Source organism: Macrotis lagotis, chromosome 8, assembly GCF_037893015.1.
Source record: "Macrotis lagotis isolate mMagLag1 chromosome 8, bilby.v1.9.chrom.fasta, whole genome shotgun sequence".
NCBI lineage: Eukaryota > Metazoa > Chordata > Mammalia > Peramelemorphia > Peramelidae > Macrotis > Macrotis lagotis.
Genome location: NC_133665.1, coordinates 45987807 through 46013454, shown reverse-complemented (window position 1 = coordinate 46013454; position 25648 = coordinate 45987807). Strand labels below are relative to the sequence as shown.

Here is a 25648-nt window from a genome sequence, read left to right as displayed (position 1 = left end):
TTGGTTTGTTTCAGATCCACGATTTCAATTTAGAGGCAACTCCTGGTGTAGAAATTTTTTCTGCTGTTACAAACTGACAAGTCTTCTGTACCTTACAGGCCTATCAGAGGTAGGATTTGAACCCAAGACTTCTTGACTCTAAAGCCATCCTGCTATGCTACACTATTTTTAAATTTTTTTATTTATTTAAAGCAATGGGGATTAAGTGACTTGCCCAAGGTCACACAGTAGGCAATTATAATGTGTCTGAGACTGGATTTGGAACTCAGATCCTCCTGACTCCAGGGTCAGAGTGCTATCCATTGCACCACCTAACTGCCCTATACCACACTATTAACGATAGTGTAATATGATATATATATATAATACAATATTATAGTGCACATACTAACAGGAGGGCTTAACCTTAGAAAAAGATTGTGTGTAAGTTTGTGAGGGCTTCTCATTTTTGTTTTTATTTCTCTTGAGTCCAAGAGTCCCCTTTTAAAGATCTGATTTAAATTTCAACTCTCAAGGCTTCAGGACATGGGAATAAATAAAGAAGGAATATTAGGCCCACTTCACAGAACAGGGACATTCTCCTCTAGAGAAGAAAGCACTTGCCTAATATACCCTTTCAGGTCAGGCCCAACTAAGAATTCTAAATCCTGGGTGCTATACCTAGGACAGTCCCTTGTGGCAGAAACAATCTATTTGAACCTCAGATCTGTGTCGTTAAGCAAAAAAATATTTTTGACCCTTATAAAAGTGGGAAGTTAAGGGTTAACTTACAGTTTTGAGGTTTAGAAGCAGTATCCTCAGTGATCTCAAAGTGATCACCGGTGCTGCTGCCCTCTGGGGTCACATTCTTGGAGAAGTTTGGGGGTAAAGCATCTGTTAATTCCTGTCCCTCCTGAATCAGGGGGTCATGGCGAGTGAACCAGGTCAGACGAGTGACCTATGGAGAAGAAGCACCCCATAAGGAATTTCTCTCAGGTTTTTTCCCAGCTCATATGGTCCATACATCTGACTTTGGGAGTCCAGGAGGTAGAAACTATTATCTGTCCTCCTCCCTAATGCCTCATCATCATTATCAGGATCACACTTTCAGGGCAGCCTTAGGTAGTGCGGTAGGGAAAGGAAGAGCTCCTAGGTCCACCTGGAGACTCTCTGACCTTGGCTAGTCTCAATACCCAACAGATCAGTTGGAGCCTGAATTTTGCAGCCAAAGTCAAACATACCATCTCTTTAGAAGGTGGCTCTGTGAACCAACTCACTGTAACCACAGTGACCAGTGTGACGATGGACAGGATCATGGAGAAGTAGAGGTAGTGAATGTACCTCACCACACCTGGGCGCTCATCGACTTGGTCACATCGAGGCTGCACATAGATGAAATCCAGCACCAGCCGGATCATGCCTATGAGCAGGCCAAACAGCAGGCCCCAGAAGGCCCCCTGTCAAGCAAAGAAAATTACCTTAGAGTTCAGAAGACCTTTGGTGTGCTCCAAATGGTAACATACAATGAAAAGCTCCCAGCAACCTTTGCTGATCTTCCATGTTATAAAGTCTTTTTTCAGCTTTATCATTCTGTGTGAGAGGCAGTAGATAGGGAGCTGGACCTGGAGACTGCAAGATCTCAATTCAAAATATACTTCCTAGCTGTGTAGCCCTGAGCAAATCATAGAACCTGCTTGCCTCAGTTTCCTCATCTGTAAAATGAGGGGAATAATAGCATTTTCCTCCCTTGTTGTAAGAATCAAATCAAATGATATTAGTAAAGCAATAACATAGCAAGTATTTAATAAAGGCTTGGTTCTGTCCTTTCTTCCAAGTTCTAAAATTTTAAGCTCTGTCTTGAAATTCTGATTCTCACATTTTCTACTTTATGCTCCAAAATCCCTTTTACTGAAATCCTTGACTCTATATTCTAAGGTTCCTTTCAGGGCTGACATTCTATGTTCTTTGTTGGGGAATGAGAAAAGGAAAAACTTCCCTAAATCAGTGAGCACCACCCCTCCCCCCACCTCCCTTGAACCAATCAACTAATCAAGCAACAAATAATTAATAAAGAGCCTACAAGAGGTGAGGCATTTGGCCAGAAATACAAAGACAAAAATTGAGATAATTTTTGTCTTCTAAGAGCTTACATTCTCCCGAAGGATTATTAGTATGTTCATGTATATGACATACAAAATAAATATAAACTTTTGCAAAGTTTTGAAGGGAGGGGCAGATGTGAAAAAGTCTTCAAGGTCAGATAACCACTTGATAAGTAGGTCATTAAGGGAACTACTTTTTTAGATATAGATTAAATTAGATAATCTCTTCTGAGATCCATTCCAATTTTGAAAATCCTGGTGCTTTATGGAGGTTTCTTCCTATTCAGAAGTTCTATTTTTTTTAAGTCCTTTCCAGTTTTGATAGACCCAACAGTTCTTAGACCCAACATCTCCGTTACAGCTATGATATTCTGGGTGCAAAGGGGCCTTTTCTAGTGGCTGCATTTGACATTCTTAGACTTTATTTCAACTTTGACATTAGACAATTCTACAAATGCAGATTCTATAAACTATACCTTTTCATTTGTTCGCTTCCAGAAACAGCCCAAGATGAAAACAATGGCCACTGGAGGCTGCAGGTAAGAGCTGATGGACTGGATATAAATGAAGAGCTGGCCACCTTGGCTTGCCTGCACCAACGGGATCCAGAGGATTGACACCACAACCAGCAGCAATACAAACACCCTGGATCAGCCAGGCCCCACCCAGAGAAAGGCCCAGTGTTAGTTCTCCCTTCACTCCCATTGCCCATCAGTGGGGAAAGGTTTCCCCTACCCACTGAGACAGAGATCTTGGAAATCAAGATAATAGTAGGTGAAGTGGGGAAGAGTGGGGAGGTGGTATCATGGCACCTTCCAAATCTGGGTTAGAGGTGCTTATTTGCAAGGTATTTTCATCTGTTTTACAAGTTATGTAGTTTTTAATGTGAAGATGCAGATATCTCTTAGTCTCTGTTCTCTCCCTCTCTCATGGTTAGTGGTTGCAACCTAAGATTGTCTCCTAGTCATAAACAAGATCTTCCCTATGCCTGAAAGAACTCCCTTCTACCCACTCCATGATGGCGGGGGCTGCTAAATGTTCCCATTCAATCATGATAGAAAAATTCCTCTTTGGGTTCTATCTCTAGGAACCTGAAACTGGTTACTATATCTTTCAGTTTTGTTTCCAACCTCCCATCCAGCATGGATTGCTCCCTTTCTCTCCTTCCAACAAGGCTAAAAGACTTCAATGAGGGTCAGGATTTGTGGGGTGAGGTCAGCATCACCCCCTCACCTGCCCACAATCATGAGTTCCCATTCAGAAGATTTGGGCCGGAAATGGAGCCAGAGGTCCATGGTGAAGATAGTACTGGAACTATTAAAGATGGAGGTGAGGGAGGACATCAGTGCAGCTACCATCACGGACATCATCAGTCCCCGGAGCCCTGAGAGGCAGAGGAAAGACCACAGTGGAACACAGGTTCCTTCTTGGTTACAGCTATTACTCTCCAGGTTTCTTCCATTCCTTACTTCTCTAACAGCCCCCAGGCCCTGGCAAGAGCCAGAGGCCCAAGCCCTACTTTTAGCAACCCCTACCATCATGGGGAGTAGGTAGAGAGTCCTTTGGGAAGATAGGAGAGACCTTAATCAGCTCCTCTTAGGATGAGGCCACTAGGCTTATCATCTGCCTTTTGCTTTGTCTTAGATAGAAAATGATACTTACAAGTGTCTTTGTCTTAGATAGAAAATGATACTTACAAGTTGAGTGCAGGTTAGGATGGAGTTTAGACTAATCTATAACCAGGACCCAGAATCAAGCAAAAGAGCCCACCTCCTTGTCCTAGTCTTCACTGGGGGAAGTCCCCATACCTATGGGCAGGAGCTCCAGAACAAGCTTGGGATATGCAATATCAGAGCATCCCGCAGGGTTGCCACAGACTTTCTGGCAGATCTCAGGGGTGGCACAGGCAATCAGATCTGTGAAGGAAAACATACGGGGAAGCGCTAGATAGACATGGTGTGGCAAAGGTTTAGGCAGCTTGAGTTCTGGGCAGATCCATAAATGTGGATGAAATACTATAAGGTGAGGAAAGAATGCCTTTCAAGCCTGTGGCTTAACCTTTCCATTTGTAAAAGGGGAATACTAATGATCTCTAGGCCAAGGATCTCACAGGCATGGTATGAAGATCAGGTAAGAGGGATTTTGGAAATTTCTATTCTGCACGACATTAATCTTTCCGTGCTCTGAGGAGGAGGTCTAGTGTACCAGCCAAATGTCACTGTCCCCACTTACATTAGCCTGACAAAGTTATGGATCCAGGACCAATCTTATAGTGATGATCCAGATAGAGCTCTGATTGTCATTCTGAAAATAGTAGGCCAAAGATAGAACCCAAGTCTCCTGACTCCCCATCAGAACTGAAGGGGAAAAAAGGGGTAGAAATAGCTGAAATCTTTCCCTTTGCTTTTGCACCATTCTTTTAATATTTAGAAGAATTTGGGCTGGAAATGGAGCCATATTTAGAGAATTCTGTTCTCTAAGGTAAAAAGAAGTTTTTGAACCTCATATATGGAGTTTGGCCATGTCTGCTATTTGCCAACACAATGGGCAAGGGTTGTGGGAACCTGCCCAGGAATTTTCCAATGATTGCTTTTTTTAGTATGAAACAGTCAATAAACAAGCATTTGGTAAGCATCTACTATATAGCAAGCACCATACCAGGTAATGAAAATACCAAAAAGAATCAATCCCTGCTCTCAAGCAAATTTTTATCCAGAAAGACAAGATGAACCAATTCCATTATGTACTAGATAAATACAAAGTAACTTAGGAAGGATGGTTAACTGTTAGGCTGAATGGAGTTCTCTGCACTGTGCCTTCTCTACCCTGCCACCTGCCCATGTATCACTCTGATCAAGTCATTCTACTCAAAACACCTTTAAAGGTTCCCCGGTAACTTAAAGGGCTCCAGGTGGCACAGTCAATAGAGAACTGATCCCAGAGTCAGGAAAACCCAAGTTCAAATCCAGCTTCAACTATTGATTAACTATGTGAAGATTGCTGTGAAGATTAAAAGAGATAGTATCTAAAGTGTTTAGCCCTTTAGGAGGCATAATAACGATGCTTATTCTCCTCTCCTCTCTCCTCCCTTCTCTAAAGTATGAAATGGCAAACTCCTTAAACTGCCAGCCAAAGCTCTGACCTCCCTCTATGATCTGATCTCATTCTATTCTCTCTGGATTGTTCACTATCCCTCAAATGAGTCCTACATTTCCCTGTTTTTGCACATCTGTCTATTCTTTTCCCTACACCCAAAATGCCCTTGTTTGTTTGTGTCCCCATCTATAAAATGAGATGGAGAAGGAAATGGCAAGCCATTCCAGTATTTTTGTCATGAAAACCCCAAATGAGTTCACAAAGAGTCTAGTATGACTGAAACAACTGAACAACAATAATAGCTAGTACAGTACATGGAAATTTGGATGAATGAATGAACCAATAAATATTTCAGTAGGAGTTTGGCTATGATGATCTCTTAAGTCTTCTCCAGCTAACTTTTCTGATCCTTATAAGACAAATAGTTTCAAGGAACATCAATTATAAAAAAAGACCTTTCAGATTTTCTAATCTCACCCCTCTTGGTTCATAGATGTAAAATCTGGTTAGCCTGACCCTCTAGACCAGGCAGCTTTCAAACCAATGTGCTTGTATATTTCTGCCTAGAGACTGTACCACCCATGAGTTAGTACTTACATAAGACCATAATATAATAAAAAAAAATGAGGGGTAGTTTTTTTTGGAGAAAAGTTGGTGACACTATTTCAGGGAAGCTACTGGACAAAAATTATTTCAACCACCAGCAACAGAAATTCAAGACCTCAAGACCAATTCAATTTCCTAGAATCATAGATTAAGAGCTGGATAGGTCCTTAAAGGATCATGCAGTCAGGCCATACCCTCCAATTAAAAAAAAATGTATTCTGAACTTAAACACAGACCATTTTTTCACATGCGGTAGAACATAAAAAGAGGATTCTATACAAAATCTTCTTGCCAGACTGTTGACTTTTAAAAATATGTACAATAATTTCTACATATTACTTTATTGTTTTTTATGTTTTAGCAAGGCAATGGGGTTCAGTGGCTTGCCCAAGGCCACACAGCTAGGCAATTATTAAGTGTCTAAGGCCAGATTTGAACCCAAGTACTCCTGACTCCAGGACCAGTGCTTTATCCACTGCACTACCTAGCCACCCCTACATATTACTTTAAAAACTACGCTATGTGTCTCTAATTCTTTGTGAATTTACTTTCGTCCTCTTTTGTGTGTTTTATATTGTCTTCTCATGTCATTTAAAAAAATGACAATGGCTCTTTTTTTCTTTTCATTTAAATTCATTTCTATTGCTATCACAACCTTCTTACCCTTCTTCTCCTCATTAAAGAGAAAGAGGTACAGGGAAATGTCATAAAAAAATAAGCCTAGTCAAGCAAAAATGAACCTACACTGTGTCCATGTCCGAAAGTGTTGGTCTCTTTCTGCACTTCGTGCTTATCTCCTCTTAGTCTGTAGGTAGGTAACATACTTCATCAGCTATCCTTTGAAGATATGCCAACTTTCTCATTTTACAAACAAGAAAATGAAGCCCATGTATATTAAATTATTTGACAGGTGTCACACAGATAGTTAATAGCAGAGCTGAAATTTGAATCCAGGTCTTCTGACTCCAAATACCATGCTCTTTCCAAAGTTTATTCTTTGATCACCTCAGTCAATGATCTGATCATGGCTCCCCTCCCACTCCCCCTCACCTGGAAAGAGGATTCGACTGATCATGCCAGGCATCACCATCAGGAAGAGAGGCAGCACCTTCAAGTAGGCAGCCATCAGCGAGCCCCCTTTGGCATGGGAAAGGTTTTTGGCAGCGAGAGACCGTTGGACGATGACCTGCAAACCACAGAGGGCGCTTGGGAGGGCACGGGAGCAGCTTTGTCAGGGGCTGCTTGCTCAGCCTGAGCAGTCTATGCAGGTGGACTGGAAGAGATGAGCGTGCTACCGTCTCCATCTTTTTTCATTCTTATTCTGAATGCAGCGTCCAAGCTGGCAAGGAACTTGAAGGCAAAGAGGTTTGAGGTTCCCTCTCTAGGGGAAAATTCTTCTAAGTCAACATTATTAATAATCACATTTCCATCATTTCTAACTCTTTTCCCATACAACTCCTCCAATAAAGTATAAGTCAGAAAGATGATAAAGAACCCTCATTGTCCACTACAGTTATTAATATTACCTCTTAATTATTTGTGGCCCTTCATTGTCCTCTAATTTCTCCTTTGGTGGCTATATTATCTCTCCACTATGTGAGGCTTCTTAGCATCATGGACTCCCACTTAGCTCTCCAGTCTTATTTCATGGGTTTCCCCCTTAAAATGGGCTCTATTGTAGTTGTCCTATACCTTTGCACTGGCAATGCCCTAGGCTTGATAGGCACCTTTTAATATTTTATCCTCAAAACAACACTGAAAGTACTATTTTAATTATCATTTTACAGTTGAGGAAACTGAGGCAGACAGGTTATGTGACTTTGCCCAGGGTTAAATAAAGTATCTTGAATTCAGGTATATATCTACCACCACACCTATCTCTAGAAGTTGGGGGGAGGGGAAGAGGGGAAGTCCTGAACAGGAGGGCAAGATGTGACCAACATGTCTCCTCCTACTTAGTGAAATATTTATGCTCTTGCTTCTTTGTGGCATTTAACATGCAGTGAACACATCTGTTTTCAAACATGGCAAAACACATTTCAACACTAAATACAGAGTATCTCAAAAGTCTTGCTGCAACTTAGGCTACTTAAACAATAAATGATGAAAACTTATGACTTTTGGGACAACCTGTTCTGCAAGGTTAGGTGTTTGGGATTATTAGCAATATTTTTGCTTTTCATCTTAGAGACAATGAGAAGCTTTAAATGAAATGAATTTTTTTATTGACATTATCACAATCTCAGCATATGAAGAAGTTATCTAATCATGAACTGAAAAGGAATTGCTTCTAAAATATTTCCAAGAGGGTCATCCAGTGACTCTTACATAACATTCAGTGTCAGAAAAACCCATTCCATTTTTTTGGATGGTTCTAATTGAACTGAAAGCAGTCTAGTAGATAAGAGAATCTTCATCTACTCATTTTAGTTTCGTCCTCTGGCTTTAAGCAGAATAAGTCCACATTTAATTGGAGGCGGCTAGGTGGTCCCATGGATAGAGTGTTAGACTTGGACACTGAGTAGAGGCAGTTGATGGATTAGTAGATAAAACATTGGACCTGGAGTCAGGAAGACCGGTATTTGAATTCAACCTCAGACACATCCTAACTATGTGACCTGGGCAAGTCATTTAACCTCTGGTTCCCTGACAAAAAGATCCACTAGAGAGGGAAATGGCAAACTACTCCATTATCTTTCCCCCAAAAAAATCCCATGGACAGTGGTCCATGAGGTCATGAAGAGTTGAATGCACTTAAACAATAACAAAAAATGGATCATATTCTTCTTGGATGTTTTCTGATTAGAACAGAATACAGAGGGATTATCACCTTCCATATTCTGAAGAACATGCTTCTATGATGAAGTTGAAGCTCACATTAACACTACCTCCCCCCTCCCTTTTTTTGCCCAGGGTCACACAGAACTAGCTTGATCTTTTGAGGTATTCTGACATTTTAGACAAAGATCCCATTGGAGATCAACCAAAATTCAAAGGGTTTGAGGCCATAGGTGATAGAGCTGGAAGGACCCCTCCCCACAAGATTACCTAATTTGCCTCCCCTTCCCTTCACCTCTCTCACTTTTAGGCAGGTAGATGGTTGAACCATCAGGATAAATGGTTGTCTAAATAAGAGGTGACAAGAACATGGCCAGCAACACTCCTGAGTGGGACTGAACCAGATTAAAATGTAATTGAGAAATATTTTTAAAGATAAGGAGCAACTAGGTGGTGCAGTGAATACAGCATGAGCAAGAGGACCTGAGTTCAAATTTGACCTCAGATATGTGACACATTAGCTGTGTGACCCTGGGTAAGTCATTTAACCACAACTGCCTCCCAAATGAATAGAGAGAGAAATAGATAGATAAATAAATGAAAATACAGTGTAATGTCAATAAATGTTAGTATATAGTTTTTAAATTCAAATACATGGTCCTTAGGGATCCTTATGAACAGTTCAGTGTCTGTTTCACACCACTGGCTTCTTCCCTTTTATACCTCGTCTAGCTAGAGAGATGACACAGATTTCACTCTGTGATGGATTCATCTTAATGATCATATAGTTCTTACATCTACCTGAAATCATTCTTGCATGGAGTTGTTTTGAATCTCATCCTATGGCCATTTAGCCCTTTCCTCCTTTCCTCTAAATCCCACATGTTTTTCTCTCTCTCCTTGGAGTCAGTTGTAGATGAATCTTTGCTGGAAGTATGAAGAAGAAAGTACTAGGAATACATTTTGGAATGCGTAAGTATTTGTGAATCAAATCTCATTTTTCCCATTTGTTTATATTATAATTTTAAGAGATATGTTCCCACAGGGAAAAAAATAACTAACCCTTGATTTATTTCAAAGAACTACGATTTTTATCACTGTAGGGAATCCCTCCAATAAGGCAGATTGCAGGCCTTTTCTAACTTAGAAAATTGATTTTGAGACTTGCTGTGGCTAAAAAAAAAATATTGCCCTATAGCTTTAGTTTAAATAACATAGTTATTGGATAAGAGACTAGATTACTAGACTCATATTTGGAGTCTTTTCAATGTTTCAGAATAGGCTGGGCTTGTGTTTTCTGATATAGCCTCTAAGAACCCAGAGTCATCTTTAGACCACAAAGAGATATCAGAGTAAGATGATAGTGAAAATTGACTCCCCTCAAAAAACAACCAAACTTAAAAAGCCATATTAGCGTGCAGCCAACCTTTTTAAAAGTCAGACATTTAACAAATAAATAACTATTCATAACATTTATAATTACACTCAAAAAAATAACTTAATGGGGCAGCTAGGTGGCGTAATGGATAAAGCACCGGCCCTGAAGTCAGGCAGACCTGAGTTTAAATCCAGCCTCAGATACTTAATAATTACCTAGCTGTATGGCTTTGGGCAAGCCACTGAACCCCACTGCCTTGTTAAAAAAAAATGTAAAAAAAAAAAGAAAAAACTTAACTAGAACTTTTTGCTCTTCGGGCAAATAGTACATGTTGGAGATCACAAACACTGCTAGGAAAGTTACACGCTTGAGAGGCAGGGCAGGAAGGAGCTTATCAAAACTATGGTTACTGAGGGAAACGAACTATTTTCAGAAAAACTGAGTCCTCTGATGAAGAGCCTGCTGAGGACATGGATGGGTTGACAGCAGAACTAGATGGAAAAGAGGGTATGCCTGCTTCCCTAGAGGTTACTAGGGAGAAATTGTACCTGGTCCTTTTTATTTTAATTATTCTTGCTAAAGAGACATTAATTTTATTTGTTCCTGTGCCCTCAGGTAGACTAAAAAGAATGACAGCTATCCAGGGCAGTGTCCCTGTTACCTGCCCTAATTATAGAATACTTTAGAAGAACTGAACTTAAAACACAGGCCTCAACAGTACCAGAAATTTAAAATATTGGAGAAATACATAGAACATTTTCAGTATTGCAGAAAATGCTTTCAAATATATCTATTTTGAATATCCCCTACCCCCAAAGTGACTTCTTTCCATCTAATTTTAACATAGATGGTAAAATTGTGTTGAAAATGCAACACTGGGGCAGCTAGGTGGCACAGTGAATAGAGCACTGGCCCTAAAGTCAGGAGGACCTGAGTTCAAATGTGACCTCAGACATTTAATAATTGCCTACTTGTGTGACCTTGTGCAAGTCACTCATAACCCCATTGCCTTAAATAAATAAAATTTAAAAAAAAAAAGAAAATGCAACACTGTTCATCTCCAAATGAAACGTACTGTCTTTTTAAGAATTATGACTCCATCTCTTCCCCTGTTTTGTTAAACTTGGAATATTAGGTTGATTTAAACAACATTAGGAAACTTAAAGAAGTAGGAAAAAAAAGAAAAGAAAGAGTAGAACTCCAAGAAGACAAGAGCAGAAAGAAATAGGAGAAAAGGTTTCTTTAAATAATATATAGTTCAGAGGAAAGATTAATTAACCTGAGCCAAATAATGACTGGTAATGATTACATTAAATCACAGAATTCAATGAATATGCTGAAATCAAAATATGCATAATGAATACACCAACAAGAGATGTTGACCTGTACCTGATCAGTACACCAGTACCAAAGTGAAGGGATTGACATTCCAAGAAGGATCCCTGGCCAGGGAAGATCAGAATTCACAGGGTCTCGGAAAATATGGAATGCATCATCTCTGGGCAACCCACAGCTGTTGTTGGCACTCCGGTTGCTGGCCACAGCTGCAAAGTACTTATTCTTCAGTCCTTCCATACCACCAACTGCAGCAAAACCTGCAATTTAGAGGAGGTCTAAATTACCTGTAAAATCAGATTGGCCCTCTAGTCCTGTTACACTTAATCCTGCAGCTTGCAGGATGGTGATTAAACATGAATTCATATGTCAACCCAAAGAGAGAAAAGTAGAAATATTAAATGCTTCTTTTTCAGACCATAATATGACAAAAATTACATGTAACAAAGGGCCACAGAGCCGTAGATTAAAAGTTAATTGGGAAAACTAACCCTAAAGAATGAGTGAGTCAAAGAACAAATCAATTAATTACTTCATTAAAGAGAATGACAATAATGAAACAACATTCCAAAAGTTTTGGGGCATAGCCAAAGCAGTAATAATGCATACATTAATAAAAGAGGAAGAGCAGCTCAGTTAATTGAGTGTACAACTAAAAAAATCTAGGAAAAGAACATTAAAAATAGCCAATTACATCCCCAAATGGAAATTCTAAAAATCAAACATAAGATTGATAAAACTGGAAGTAAGAAGTAAGAACTAATAAAACTAGGAACTGATTTTATAAAATAACCCAATATAATAGATAAATCAATGGTTAATTTGATTTTTTAAAAAAATCAAATTACCAACATCAAAAAATGAAAAGAGTATATACACCATCAATGAAGATAAAACTAAGGCAATTATTGGAAGTTGTTTGATTTTTCTTTTATTAAAGATTTTATCTGAGTTACAATTTTCCCCCCAATCTTACTTCCTTCCCCCCACCCTCCATCCCCCACGGAAAGCAATCTGTCAGTCTTTACTTTGTTTCCATGTTGTACATTGATCCAAATTGATGTGATGAGAGAGAAATTATATCCTTAAGGAAGAAACAAAAAGTATAAGAGATAACAAGATCAGACAATAATTTATCTGTTTTTTCCCCCTAAATGAAATGGAATAGTCTTTGAACTTTGTTCAAACTCCACAGCTCTTTATCTGGATACAGATAAAGACAACCCCAAATTGTCCCTGATTGTTGCACTGATGGAATGAGTGAATCTATCAAAGTGGATCATCACTCCCATGTTGTTGTTAGGGTGTACAGTGTTTTTCTGGTTCTGCTCATCTCACTCAGCATCAGTTCATGCAAATCCCTCCAGGCTTCCCTGAAATCCCATCCCTCCTGGTTGCTAATAGAACAATATTATTCCATGACATACATACATATACCACAGTTTGCTAAGCCATTCCCCAATAGAAGGACATTTACTTGATTTCCAATTCTTTACCACCACAAACAGGGCTGCTATGAATATTTTTGTACAAGTGATGTTTTTACCCTTTTTCATCATCTCTTCAGGGTATAGACCCAGTAGTGGTATTGCTGGGTCAAAGGGTATGCTCATTTTTGTTGCCCTTTGGGTGTAGTTCCAAATTTCTCTCCAGAAAGGTTGGATGAGTTCACAGTTCCACCAACAGTGTAATAGTGTCCCAGATTTCCCACAACCCTTATTGGAAGTTGTTTTGTTCACTTATATCCCAGTAAAATTGAAATGGAAAAATATTAATAAAAATATAAATTGTCCAGATTTACAAAAGAAAATTTTCCACTGATTCGCCTTTCTATTTCTTAGCCAGTACTAGGTAGTTTTGATAATTGCTGCCTTAATATAGTTTAAAATCTGGTACTGCTAAATCTCCTTCCTTTACATTTATTTCATTAATTCCTTTGATATTTTTGTCTATCCAAATGAATTTTGTTATGTTTTCTAGATCAATAAAATAACTTTTTTTGTAATATAATTGGGATCATTTTGAACAAGTTTAAGTAGAATTGTAATTTTTATTATATTGATTCTGTCCACTTATGAATGATTATTGTTTTTCCAATTATTTAAATCTGACTTTGTATTAAATAGTTTTATAATTATGTTCATATAGTTCCTAGGTTTGTTTTGGCAAGTGTACTCCCGGGTATTTTCTATTGTCTACAGCTTTTTTAAATGTGGTATCACTCATCACCTCTTAATGCAGAATTTTATTGGAGATAAATGGAAATGTTGGTGATTTATGTGGGTTTATTTTATATATTACTACTTTGCTAAAATTATTCATGTTTCAGCTAACTTTTTAGTTGAATCTCTAGAATTTTCTGAATTTATATCATCTGCAAAAAGAGATAGTTTTAGTACCTCATGTCTATTCTGACTTCTTCCATTTCTTATTCTTCTTATTGTTTTGCTATCATTTCCCTTAGAATATTGAATAATATAGGTAATAATTGGCATACTGGTTTTATTTCTGATCTTATTGGGAAAATTTTCACCTTATCTCCATTACAAATAATGCTTGTTAAGAGTTTTAGGTGAGTGCTTCTTATCATTTTAATGAAATTCATTTATACTTCTGCTTTCAAGTATTTTTAATAGAAATGAATGTCGTGTTTTGTCAGAAGCCTTTTCTTCATCTATTGATATAATCATTTGACTTTTGTTATTGCTATAATCAATTATGTTAGTAGTTTTCCTTGTTTTTTTTCTAGTATAAAATTTCTACTATAAATCTGAATTTCTAGTATAAATCTCATTTGGTCACCCATGCTTAATCTTTGTGATATTTATTATAATGTCCTACCTAGTATTTTATATAGAATACAAGTGTATTCTACCTAGCACTTAAAGAAAAATTAATTCCAATACTATATGAAAAAATAGGAGTGGCAGCTAGGTGGCACAGTGGATAGAGTACCAGCCCTGGAGTCAGGAGGACCTGAGTTCAATTCCGGCCTCAGACACTTAATAATTACCTAGCTGTGTGGCCTTGGAAAAGCCACTTAACCCCATTGCCTTGCAAAAACCTAAAAAAAAGATAGGAAAAGAAGGAGTCTTACAATATTTCTTTAATGATGCAAATATGGTTTTGAAACAAATCAGGGATAGCACAGAGAAAGAAAAGTATTAACTAATTTCCTTAATGAATATCAATGTAAAAATTTTAAATTAAATACTAGCAAGAAGATTGAAGCAATATATATAATAACAGATGGGATTTATACCAGGAATGCATAATTGGTTCAATATTAGGAAAACTCTCAGTATAACTGATCATATCAGTAATGAAAACAACAAATCATATGATTATATCAATAAAAGCAGAAAAAGGTTTTGAGAAAATACAATATTCATTCTTTTTTGAAACACTAGAAATCACAGGAATCAGTGGAACCTTTGTATCCAAATCCAAGAATAAACATTACCTATAATGGGGATAAACGGGTCCCTTTCACATAAATAAAAACAAATTTATACAATCAAATAAATATTAACTGCTCATGGGTAAGATGAACCAATATAATAAAATACCAATTCCACATAAATTAACTTATTCAGTGTCATATTAATTAAAGGACCAAAAATTATTTTATAGATTTAGAAATTTTTTTTTAACAAGATTCACCTAGAAAAACAAAAGGTCAAGTATATTAAAGGGGATAAATAAAAACAAATGTTAAAGAAGGTGGATTAGTAGTTCCAGATTCCAAACTAAATTAAAAATGGTAATCATAAAAATAATCTGATACTGGTTAAGAAGTAGAATGGTGGGTTAGTGGAATAGATAAAGGATATGCTACAAATAACCAGTGAAATCTAGTGTTGTATAAATCCAAAGGTTCAAGATTTGGGGGGTGTAAGAAATTCACCATTTGATAAAAATTGCTGGAAAAACTAGAAAGCAAGCATCTTATGCCATATGCCATGATAAAGTCAAAATGTATAAATGATGGAGACAAGGTGATATAATAAGTAAATTAGGGGAACATAGGAAAATGTACCTGTCAGAGCTATGGATAAGAGAAAAGTTTTTGACCACAAAAGATAGAGAGAATTTATTGTTGTCGTTATGTCATTTTCTGTTGTTTTCTTGGCAAAGATGTTGGAATGGTTTGCCATTTCTTCCTCCAGCTCATTTTATAGTTGAGGAAACTGAGGTAGACAGGGTTAAATGACTTACCAAGGGTCACACGCTGATAAGTGACTAAGATCAGATTTGAAATCATGAAAATAAATCTTCCTGTTTGCAGATCTAGCACACTCTCCATTGGTGGTGGAGTACTGAACTAATACAACCATTCTGTAGAATCATGTGGAACTATGCTGAAAGGACATACCCTTAGACTCAGCAATAAACATTACTAGGTCCTTATCCCAAAGAGATAAAGAAAAAGTATGTTTGTTTTTTCCCCAATTTTTATTTATTTAAGGTAGTGGGGTTGAAATGACTTGCCCAAGGTCACACAGCTAGGCAATTATTAAGTGTCTGAGGTCACATTTAAACTCAGGTCCTCATGACTCCAAGGCTGGTGTTCTATCCAATGCGACACTTAGCTGCTCCAAAGGGGTCTATTTGTACAAAAATATTCATAGCAGCACTTTCTGTGTTAGCAAAGCATTGAAAATCAAGGGAATACCTATCAATTGGGTAATGACTGAATGAATTCTAATGTATGATTGTGATGGAATATTATTTGTGCTATAAGAAATGATAAAGGGGGCTGATTTCAGAAAAACTGGGCTGTGTTATATGAACTCAGGCAAAGTAAAATGAGCAAAATCCGGAGAGCATTGCACATAGTAACAGTAATATTGTAAGCATGATCAACAGAGGCAGCTAGGTGGATAGGCCACCCACCCTGAAGTCAGGAAGACTGGAGTTCAAATCTGACCTCAGACCCTTAATACTTGCTTAGTTGTGTGACCTTGGGCAAATCACACCTCATTGCCTTGCAAAAACAAACAAAAAAGAAAGAATACTCAACTGTGAAAGATTTGTATACTCTGATATAAGACAATAATCCAAGTTAACTCCAAAGGACCTACGATTAAAAATGCTATCCACTTCCAGAGGGAGAACTGATAAGCTCTGAATGTAGAGTGAAAATACTTTTTTCCATTTTGTTTTCATTGTTGTTTATGTTTCCTTTTGCAATATGGAAATATTGTATACAACTTTATCTGTATAATTGATATAAAAGTGCTTGCCTTCTCAAAGTAGAAGATAGGTAGGAAAAAGGGGATTTGGAATTCAAAATTTTAAAAAATCAGTAAAAATTTTTTTTACATGGAATTGGGAAGCATTTAATGAAATAAATGAAGATACATTTAAAAATAATTTTTAAAAAATTTTATTTATTTAAAGGAAATGGGCTTAAGTGATTTGCCCAAGGTCACACAGCTAGGCAATTATTAAGTGTCTGAGTCTGGATTTGAACCCAGGTCCTCCTGACTCCAGAGCTGGTGCTCCATTTACTGCACTATCTAGCTGCCCCAATAATTATTAAAAAAAAAAAGTTCATAGACCCTAGGTTAGAATCTCTGTACTAGTTTCCTTCCAGTTCAAAATCTATAAATTATGCTATATTCTGTCATCTAATTACAAAGTAACAGAACAAAAGGATAAATATGCTTAAAAATTAGATGCAATAGCTCTCTGAACTGAGGGATGCAAGAAGTCTCAGCATCCAGGAAAAGATCCAAAATCATGATGTCTTGAGTGGAGATCTGCTAACTAGTGAAGGTCACCAAGGTCTTTAGATCTGGGTCTGGTACATCATGGAGATAGATATAAAGAAGTTTGTTGATCTCTAATTGTTAGATAAGAAAGCATGATAGCTTGAGGCTAAAAGCCAGTGTTCTCTGGAGCCAAACCAAAGAAGTGTTAGAATCCTAGGGAAGCTGATCAAGTTCAGCAATGTCAAAGACTCAGGGTTGAGTCCTGAGGTTGCACTGGTGGAAGAAAGGACAGTGAGTTTAGACAAGAATAGAAGGACCTTTTATAATTTATTCACATCATGATGACTCATGAGTGACTGAATGATTGGTCTGTTTAGTAGCAGAGATGGGGAGGGGGGTTATTTAAAGAGCCTGCCAGGAGGTGGGGGCTTGAATAAAAGAGCTATATGGAAGGAGGGAACTTCTTGGCCTAGGTCAATATGATCAATCTCCCAAGAAATACAGTTGCCATGGCAACAGCAGGAAGAGAAACATATCTTGGTTGTTTGTCTCAGTTACAATTGGCAATTTCCCAGGAGATAGCAAGAAGTCTAGTAAAGCAGAGGGCTTGAGTTATTTAAACTTTGTATAAGTTCCATTACTTTATTGACCATACATACAAACAATTGCTTGATAAATGTTTGTTGAACTGGACTGGATTATGTTTTCCGGAAATTACTCTCATTTTCTCATTTTCCTTAGGTAGCTAGTGAGACTTTCCAGGTACCAGGACAAAAATTCCAGATACCATATATATATATACATATATATATATATATATATATATATATATATATATATATGGATAGAGATAGAGATGATAGAGATAGAGATATATATATATAGACTCTGCTACAGGACTCATTGTAATCAATGATTGCATGGGTCAATTACTTTCTTTTTTAATTATTTTATTAGTTTTCCAATTATATACAATATTAGTTTCTATCTATCATTTTTGTAAGGTTTTGAATTTTACAATTTTCCCCCCATCCTCCCTTCCCCTCCCCATCCCTCCCACAGAAGGCAGTTTGACAATCTTTACATTTTCATGCTATACATTGATCTAAATTGAATGTGTTGAGAGAGAAATCATATCCTTGAGGAGAAAATAAAATATGAGATAGCAAAATTATATTGTACATAAGACACTTTTTAAAAAAATTGAAGGTAATAGACTTTGATCTTTGTTTAAATCCCACAGTTCTTTCTCTGAATACAGGTGGTATTCTCTATTGCAGTAACTCTAAAATTATCCTTGATTATTGCATTGATGGAATGAACAAGTCCATTAAGTTTGATCATCACCCCCATGTTGCTGTTAGGGTGTACAGTGTTCTTCTAGTTCTGCTCATCTCACTCAACATCAGTTCATGCAAGTCTTTCCAGGTTTCTCTGAATTCCCATCCCTCTTGCTTTCTAATAGAACAATAGTGTTCCATAACATACATATTTTGTTCACACTTTGTTCAGCCATTGCCCAATTGATGGACATTCACTCTATTTCCATTTTTTTTTTTTTTTTTTTTAGTTTTTGTAAGACAATGGGGTTAAGTGGCTTGCCCAAGGCCACAAAGAGCTAGGTTATTATTAAGTGTCTGAGGCTGGATTTGAACTCAGGTACTCCTGACTCCAGGGCCAGTGCTCTGTCCACTGCGCCACCTAGCTGCCCCCTCTACTTCCAATTCTTTGCTACCACAAACAGAGTTGCTATGAATATTTTTGTACAGGTGATGTTTTTACCCTTTTGCATGATCTCTTCAGGGTACAGACCCAGTAGTGATATTGCTGGATCAAAGGGTATGCACATTTTTATTGTCCTTTGGGCATAATTCCAGATTGCTTTCCAAAAAGGTTGGATGAGTTCACAGCTCCACCAACAATGCATTAGTATCTCACATCCCTTCCAACATTGAACATTTTCCTTTCTGGTCATACTGGTCAATCTATAGGTGTAAAGTGGTACCTCAGAGCAGCTTTAATTTGCATTTCTCTAATCAGTAATGATTTATAGTAATTTTTCATATGACTATGGATCACTTTGATTTCCTCGTCTGTAAATTGCCTTTGCATATCCTTTGGGTCAATTACTTTCTTTTTTTTTCTTTTTATTTTTTTAGGTTTTTGCAAGGCAAACAGGGTTAAGTGGCTTGCCCAAGGCCACAGGGGCTAGGTAATTATTAAGTGTCTGAGACCGGATTTGAACTCAGGTACTCCTAACTCCAAGGCTGGTGCTTTATCCACTATGCCACCTAGCTGCCCCTGGGTCAATTACTTTCAATCTTTCTTAAAGGCCATTTAAAATCCCTCCCCCGCAAATGTTTCAAATGTAATATTTCCAGGGCAGCTAAGTGGCTCAGTGGATAGAGCACCGGCCCTGAAGTCAGGAGGACCTGAGTTCAAATTCAACCTCAGACCCTTTAAAATTACCTAGCTGTGGGACTGTGAGAAAGTCACTTAACCCCACTGCCTTGCAAAAACCAAAAAAAAAAAAAAAATGTAATATTCCCAGTAAAATGACTTTTACAGAGAAGATTCTGAGGATGATTATTTGTATCAGATGACAGTTTGTGAAAGGTTAGGATCGCTATGATCATGTTTGTCTAAGGAAGGTATTATTGTATTTAAGTTACAAGTGAAAAATGGCAGAACAGCTAGTAGCTAAAAATAGGGAATTTTAACAGTTTTTGTGTCAAAAATTCCTTTGGAAGTCTGGTGAAGTCCACAGAACTCTGTTCAGAATTATGTTTTTAGATGCATAAAATAAAAGATAAAGTATTTCAAAGGAAAGAAACACAAGTTATCAAAAATTCCATTAATTTTTTTTAATTTCATGAACCCCACATTAAAAACACAAAACTCGAATTTAAGAGAGAAATGAAGGTCAGGTAAGACATTATCTGTGAACAGTTGAAAACTGATGAAATCTTTAAGTAAGATAGGATAGAGAGTAAAGAAGACACAGGACAAAGCCTAGGGAGATGCTCTCATTTAGCAGGTGGGTAAAAAGATGAGGATCCACCAAAGGAGACTGAGAAAGAATGATCAGATGAATAAGAGGAGAACCAAGAGAGAGTGGTATTATGGAATCCAAGGAGGGAGAATGTCCAGGAGTAGGGAATCAGAAATATCAGGAAGAATGAAGACTGAGAAGAGGCCATTTGATCTAGCAATTAAAGTATTATTGGTCATCTTGGAGGGCCCTTACAATGGAGTGAGGGGAAGAGATTTTTCGGTCAAAATGCAAAGGACTGAAAAGTAAATACAAAGTCAGGAAATTGGGGTAAAGATTATAAACAAGTCTTTTAATGGTTTGGTTATATAAGAGAGAAGTAACATAAAACAATAGCTTGAAAGGATGGTGGGATTGTTTGCAGGCATTTTAAATATGGGGGAAACCTTGGTATCTTTGTATATGACTGGGGAAAAGCAAGCAGACAAGGTGAGGATGAAGATTAGGAAAGAGAAGAAATGATCTAAGATCTAAAAGGACAAGTTTCCAAAAGAAAAAGGAGATATAGAATTAAGAACACAATGGAAGAGTTGGATTTGGCATAAATAAGGGCTGCCTTATCAACAGAAGATGGGATAAAGGAGGAGAGAATGGGATTGAGGGAGAAGTTCCAAACTGTGGCCAGCAAAACTAATGAGAAGACTAAACCAGATTGAAATATAACTGGGAAATGTTTACCAAAACAAATAAAAACATAATTTTTGTTGTTGTTGTTGTTCAGTAAGGTCTTACTCTACGTGACCCCATTTGAGGTTTTCCAGGCAGACACTGGAGTGGTTTGCCATTTCCTGCTCCAACTCATATCATAGATGAAGAACTGAGAAAAAAAAGTGAAGTGACTTGCCCAGAGTCACACAGCTAATAAGTATCTGAGGCCATATATGAACTCATTAAGGTGAGTCTTCCTGATTCTAGGTCTAACTATTCTATCTAATTGCCCTAGCCTTCAAGAGTCTGTTTCTATTTCAGTTGGATACTACTGGTCTGGGATACAGAATAGGAAGAAAAGGGAACTCACTAATCTCAATGGCCTCAGCTAATTAAGAGGCAAATTCCTCTAAGGGAGATATAAGAGAGTATAGAGAGATGTGTCAGAGATGTAAAGAAAGGGAATGTTTGGAATAGTTAGGAAGAAGAAAGGGTTCAGCAGTTGGAGTACAACTGAGATTAATTAACATACGTAACATAAACTGGAGTAAACTTAAGCTGTGAGCCTTTCTCTAGGAGCATTCAACCCCACATTTATGAGGAATGGAGAAAATGGATAAAGAGAGTAATCCAACTAGATTCAAGCCAGATAAGAGTGACAATAGAAGAGCAAGGGGCAGGTTTTTAAAGGTTCACTGGTCATCAAAGTCAAATGGATCAAAGAAAAGGCCAAGAGTGTGAAGAGCAGAAAAGAACATCAGCGTAAAGGTGATAGAAAGAGAATAAGAAGTAAAAGGACCGAAGCTCATGGGGAGCATGAAGAATAGATTTAGGAAGTATAAGGCAGAGGGAGAGACTAAAAGATGGAAGGTGATAGCCTTTGAGATGAATCTCAGAATTCTAGATCCTGAAAGTATAATAATTTGGGATGATGGCATGACCTATCCTTGTGTGGAGTGAAAAGTATGGTCCTAGAAATAAATGTTGGAGGTGAATGAAGAAGGCATATATTCTCTAAGAATGAAGGATAATATTTAGATACTATTTTATAATTTATAACTACCCTGTGAGGTTGTTAGTATAAGTATTATTATTCCCATTTTGCAATAAGGAGATTCAGAGGGGATTCCAAATTGGGTTCTTTCCACTAAACCGTTCTGCTGGCCATCTATTGCTACCTGGTTGTACCTCACCTCTACTTCTAAAAACAATTTAAAAAAAATATTACATTAATAGTACTTTAATGATGCTCAACTTGGAATGCCTGGAAATACTCACTGTATCCCATTAAAGTGAATGCTCCTCCCAGCATGATGATAGTCTGCAGAGCATCTGTGTAGATCACGGCTGCCAGGCCACCTGAAGGGAGAAGACAGAAAGAATAATGATGGAGGTAAGGAGGGATTTAACTCTGAGCCATGTCCAGGGCAGCTCTTAGATATTAAAAAGTATATTCCAAGCATAAGCATCCCAGCATAATAAATTTAGGCCAAATAATGCCTGGTGTTGACATTGAATTAAAGGGAAATGTTGGTGCTGGGCCAGATGACTTGTTATGCTTGAAGGGGCTGATTAGTGGGAGGGATAGGAGAATGCTTTCACTTTTTCTCACAGCTTTGGAATCATCTTGGACTCTTCTTTACATCTAATTCTAAAGTCTATGAATTCAACTCTAAAATGCCCTTTCTACTTCTACTCTAATTAAGGTCCTAACCCAGGATCTTTTCTCTTGTCAGAGCCTCTTAATCTGTCTCATTGCTATCTAGATCTTTAATCCATCTTTTACACTGCTTGCTACTCGAGTAACCTTACCAAAGCACTTCACCCTCACATAACTCATCTTCTCAGTGATTTCCCAGGGCTAGATCCAAGATCGTATTTGGGGAAACTGGGCAGTCCTTTCGCCAGTTCTCAAATTTTCACTGTGCTTGATAGCTTTTTAACCAAAATCCTCTTTCTAAGGCTATATAGTTCTGTAATACCAAATAGTAAAAATTTTGGGAGAACATAGTTTCAGGTGATCCAAAAGTTGATGATGAGACACATATATGGCAGCTATTACTAAGATGACTTGTAAGAGGGGAAAGGATGTAGGTAGGTTACATGGTGACAGTGAGAGATAATAGATGGATTTCCCATATGCTGTACTTGTGAAGTAGAGAGAAAGGCCCCGCTATTGCTTTACAAATAGCTCCTCATTTAATTCCCACTTTTACAAATAAGAAAACTAAAGGGGGGGGGGTCAGAAATTTGCCCAGAGGTCATATGGCTTGTAAATATCTGACTCCACATTTGAACTCAGGTGTTCCAAACTCCATTCCCAGGACTCTGGAATAGGGGAGTTATAGGTTCACCAAAGTTAAACCTACACCAAAAAGTTTATGGATCCATTAAAATATTTACAAATATTTTATTTATACAAATAAGTACAAAGAATAGATGAGTCCTAAGAAGAATAAAAAGAGGCAGCTAGGTGGCGCAGTGGATAGAACACAGCCCTAGAGTACCTGAGTTCAAATCCGACCTCAGACACTTAATAATTGCCTAGCTGTGTGGCCTTGGGCAAGCCACTTAACCCATTGCCCTGCAAAAAAAAAAAAGAATAAAAAGAAGGTAACTCAATTTAAATCGTCTTTATTAAGTTCTGACTATCCATAAGCCCTGGAAGATCAAGGACAGAATCTTGGGGAAAGTCTGCAGTTAAATGGAATGTTCAAGTAAAATAGAGAATAAATGGACCAGTTTGGCTGAAGTGGGGTGTTTATAAGAGAACAGCAGAAGCTAAGATTAGAATGATATGTGGGTGTCATATTATCAAGGGCCTTGAATAATAAAGCTCTGCTCTTTATTTTACTGGCAATGGGAAACTATTGAAATCCTCTGAGCCACTGCTTTAGGAAGATGATTTAGCTGCAATGTGTGAAATAAATTAGAATGAGCAGGGATTAAATTGGCAAGGATTCACTTTAGGTCATTTTCCATAATTCATTAAAAATACAACAGTATCCAGATTCTCCTTGGAACCATTATTTTGGAGATCTCCTAGTTCAACCCCTCCTCTACCTCCAATTTTGCAGATGAAGATTCTGAGGTACAGAAAGAGGACAGGCTATATCTGTAACCACACATGCTCAGGAAGAGGGGCTAATTTTAGGAAAGGTATGTACATATTTTCCCTTTAGATCATATAGAAGGGTGAGAGGACAGTGATTGGTTCCAGGTTTATCAAGGAAGGAGGTGATCAAACCAAAATCTTATTAAAAGACCTGGAGAAATGCTTTTGGAACCTAAAAATCTCTGAGGGCAATGTTTCCCTAGCTCATTGTACAAAGAAGAATGTAAATGGAGGGTGGGATTCTCCCCCCCTTTTTTATTTGTATTTCCAACTGGCACATTTAACCTCCAAAATATCTTTCATCTCTATCCTCTCATTTCCACTCTTACTACAAATACATGTAGTGTCTAATAAGTGCTCTTGAACTGAATGGAAGGTATATGCATCAGAATGGTAGACAAACTCTCTGAAGACATGTGTTGTATATATTCACTTTTAATATAGTAGAGTGACAAAAACATCCAAAAAAGGGTGGGGGGAAGGGTCTATTTGTTTAAAAATATTTATAGCAGCTCATTTTGTGGTGGTTAAGAATTAGATATCAAAAGGGAAATGTAATGGAAGAAAGAAAAAGGAGAGGGGGAATAGGACAAGATATTTCATATAATAAGATTTTTCTTTATTACAATGAGCTATTGCAATGATATGGAAGGGGGGAGGCAAGGGGGAATGAGGGAATCTTCGCTCTCATCAGAGGTGGCTAGGAGAGGAAACAGCATATATACTAAATGGGGTATAGACATTTGGAGTAAGAAGGAGAGAGGGGGGAACAGGGGGAAGGGGTGGGGATGTGAATGAAGGAGGAGAGGATGGTCCATGGGGTGAGAGTGGTCAGATATAACGCATTTTCTTTTTTTACTTCTTGCAAGGGGCTGGGATTGGAAGGCCTGTCCGGGACCATAGGGCCAGGTGTATGCTGGGCCTAAGGGGTGGTATGGGGGCTCTGAGCCTCTTGGCCCCAGGGCCAGGGATCTGTCTGCTGCACCACTCAGCTACCCTACAGCAGAGTCAGAGTGAAAGGAGAGAGAAAATATAGTACATGGTAGTGGAGAAATACGAAAAGGAGGTAGTTGTGATCAGCAATGGCAACAGTGGAAAAATATGGAAGTAACTTTTGTGATAGACTTATCATAAAGAATGTGATCCACCCGCGACAGAGCTAGTGGTGTTGGAACACAGACTGAAGCACATTTTTTATTATTATTATTTTTTTGGGGGGGGTTGGGGGGTAAATGGGGTTGGGTGGCCTGCCTGGGGTTGCACAGCTGGGTGATTATTGGGTGCCTGAGGCCGGATTTGGACCTGGATGCTCCTGGCTCAAGGGCCAGTGCTCTGTCCGCCACCCGGCCACCCCTACTATTATTATTATTATTTTATTTTATTTTGGGTCTTTTTCTTTGTTTGCTTTTTGCAAGGCAATGGGGTTGGGGTGGCTTGCCCAGGGTCACACAGCTGGGTGATTGTTGGGTATATGGGGCCGGATTTGGGCTCGGGTGCTTCTGGCTCCAGGGCCAGTGCTCTGTCTACTGTGCCACCTGGCCATACCTACTATTATTATTATTATTATTATTATTTTAATTTTTTTCCTCCCCCTTTACTTTATCACTCATATAGGTCTATATTTTTGGGGGAGAGGGGTATTATGTTTACTCTTAAAAAAGAATATTTTAGTAATGTATAAAAAATTATTTGTACAAAATAAGAATAAATAAATAAATAAATGGGAAAAAATAAAAAAAAGAATTGGATATCAAAGGCATGCCTATCAATTGGCAAGTGGCTAAACAAGTTGTGGTATATGATTGTAATGGAATATTATTGTGCTGTAAGAAATGATTTGCA

General features: G+C 37.9%; 1 protein-coding gene across 2 annotated transcripts in view; it reads right to left on the bottom strand.

Moving 5' to 3' along the window:
• The window catches only part of SLC5A11 (solute carrier family 5 member 11), a 73954-nt gene that overhangs the window by 7781 nt on the left and 40525 nt on the right, over positions 1-25648 (bottom strand). For both annotated transcript variants that reach the window (XM_074196807.1, XM_074196808.1), the window contains exons 9-16: positions 21970-22050; positions 11329-11534; positions 6834-6969; positions 3890-3997; positions 3315-3465; positions 2558-2726; positions 1221-1436; positions 772-937 (exon numbers count right to left, since the gene is read on the bottom strand). In XM_074196807.1, coding sequence (XP_074052908.1) covers positions 772-937; positions 1221-1436; positions 2558-2726; positions 3315-3465; positions 3890-3997; positions 6834-6969; positions 11329-11534; positions 21970-22050 — 1233 coding nt within the window. The remainder of the gene's footprint in view (positions 1-771; positions 938-1220; positions 1437-2557; positions 2727-3314; positions 3466-3889; positions 3998-6833; positions 6970-11328; positions 11535-21969; positions 22051-25648) is intronic.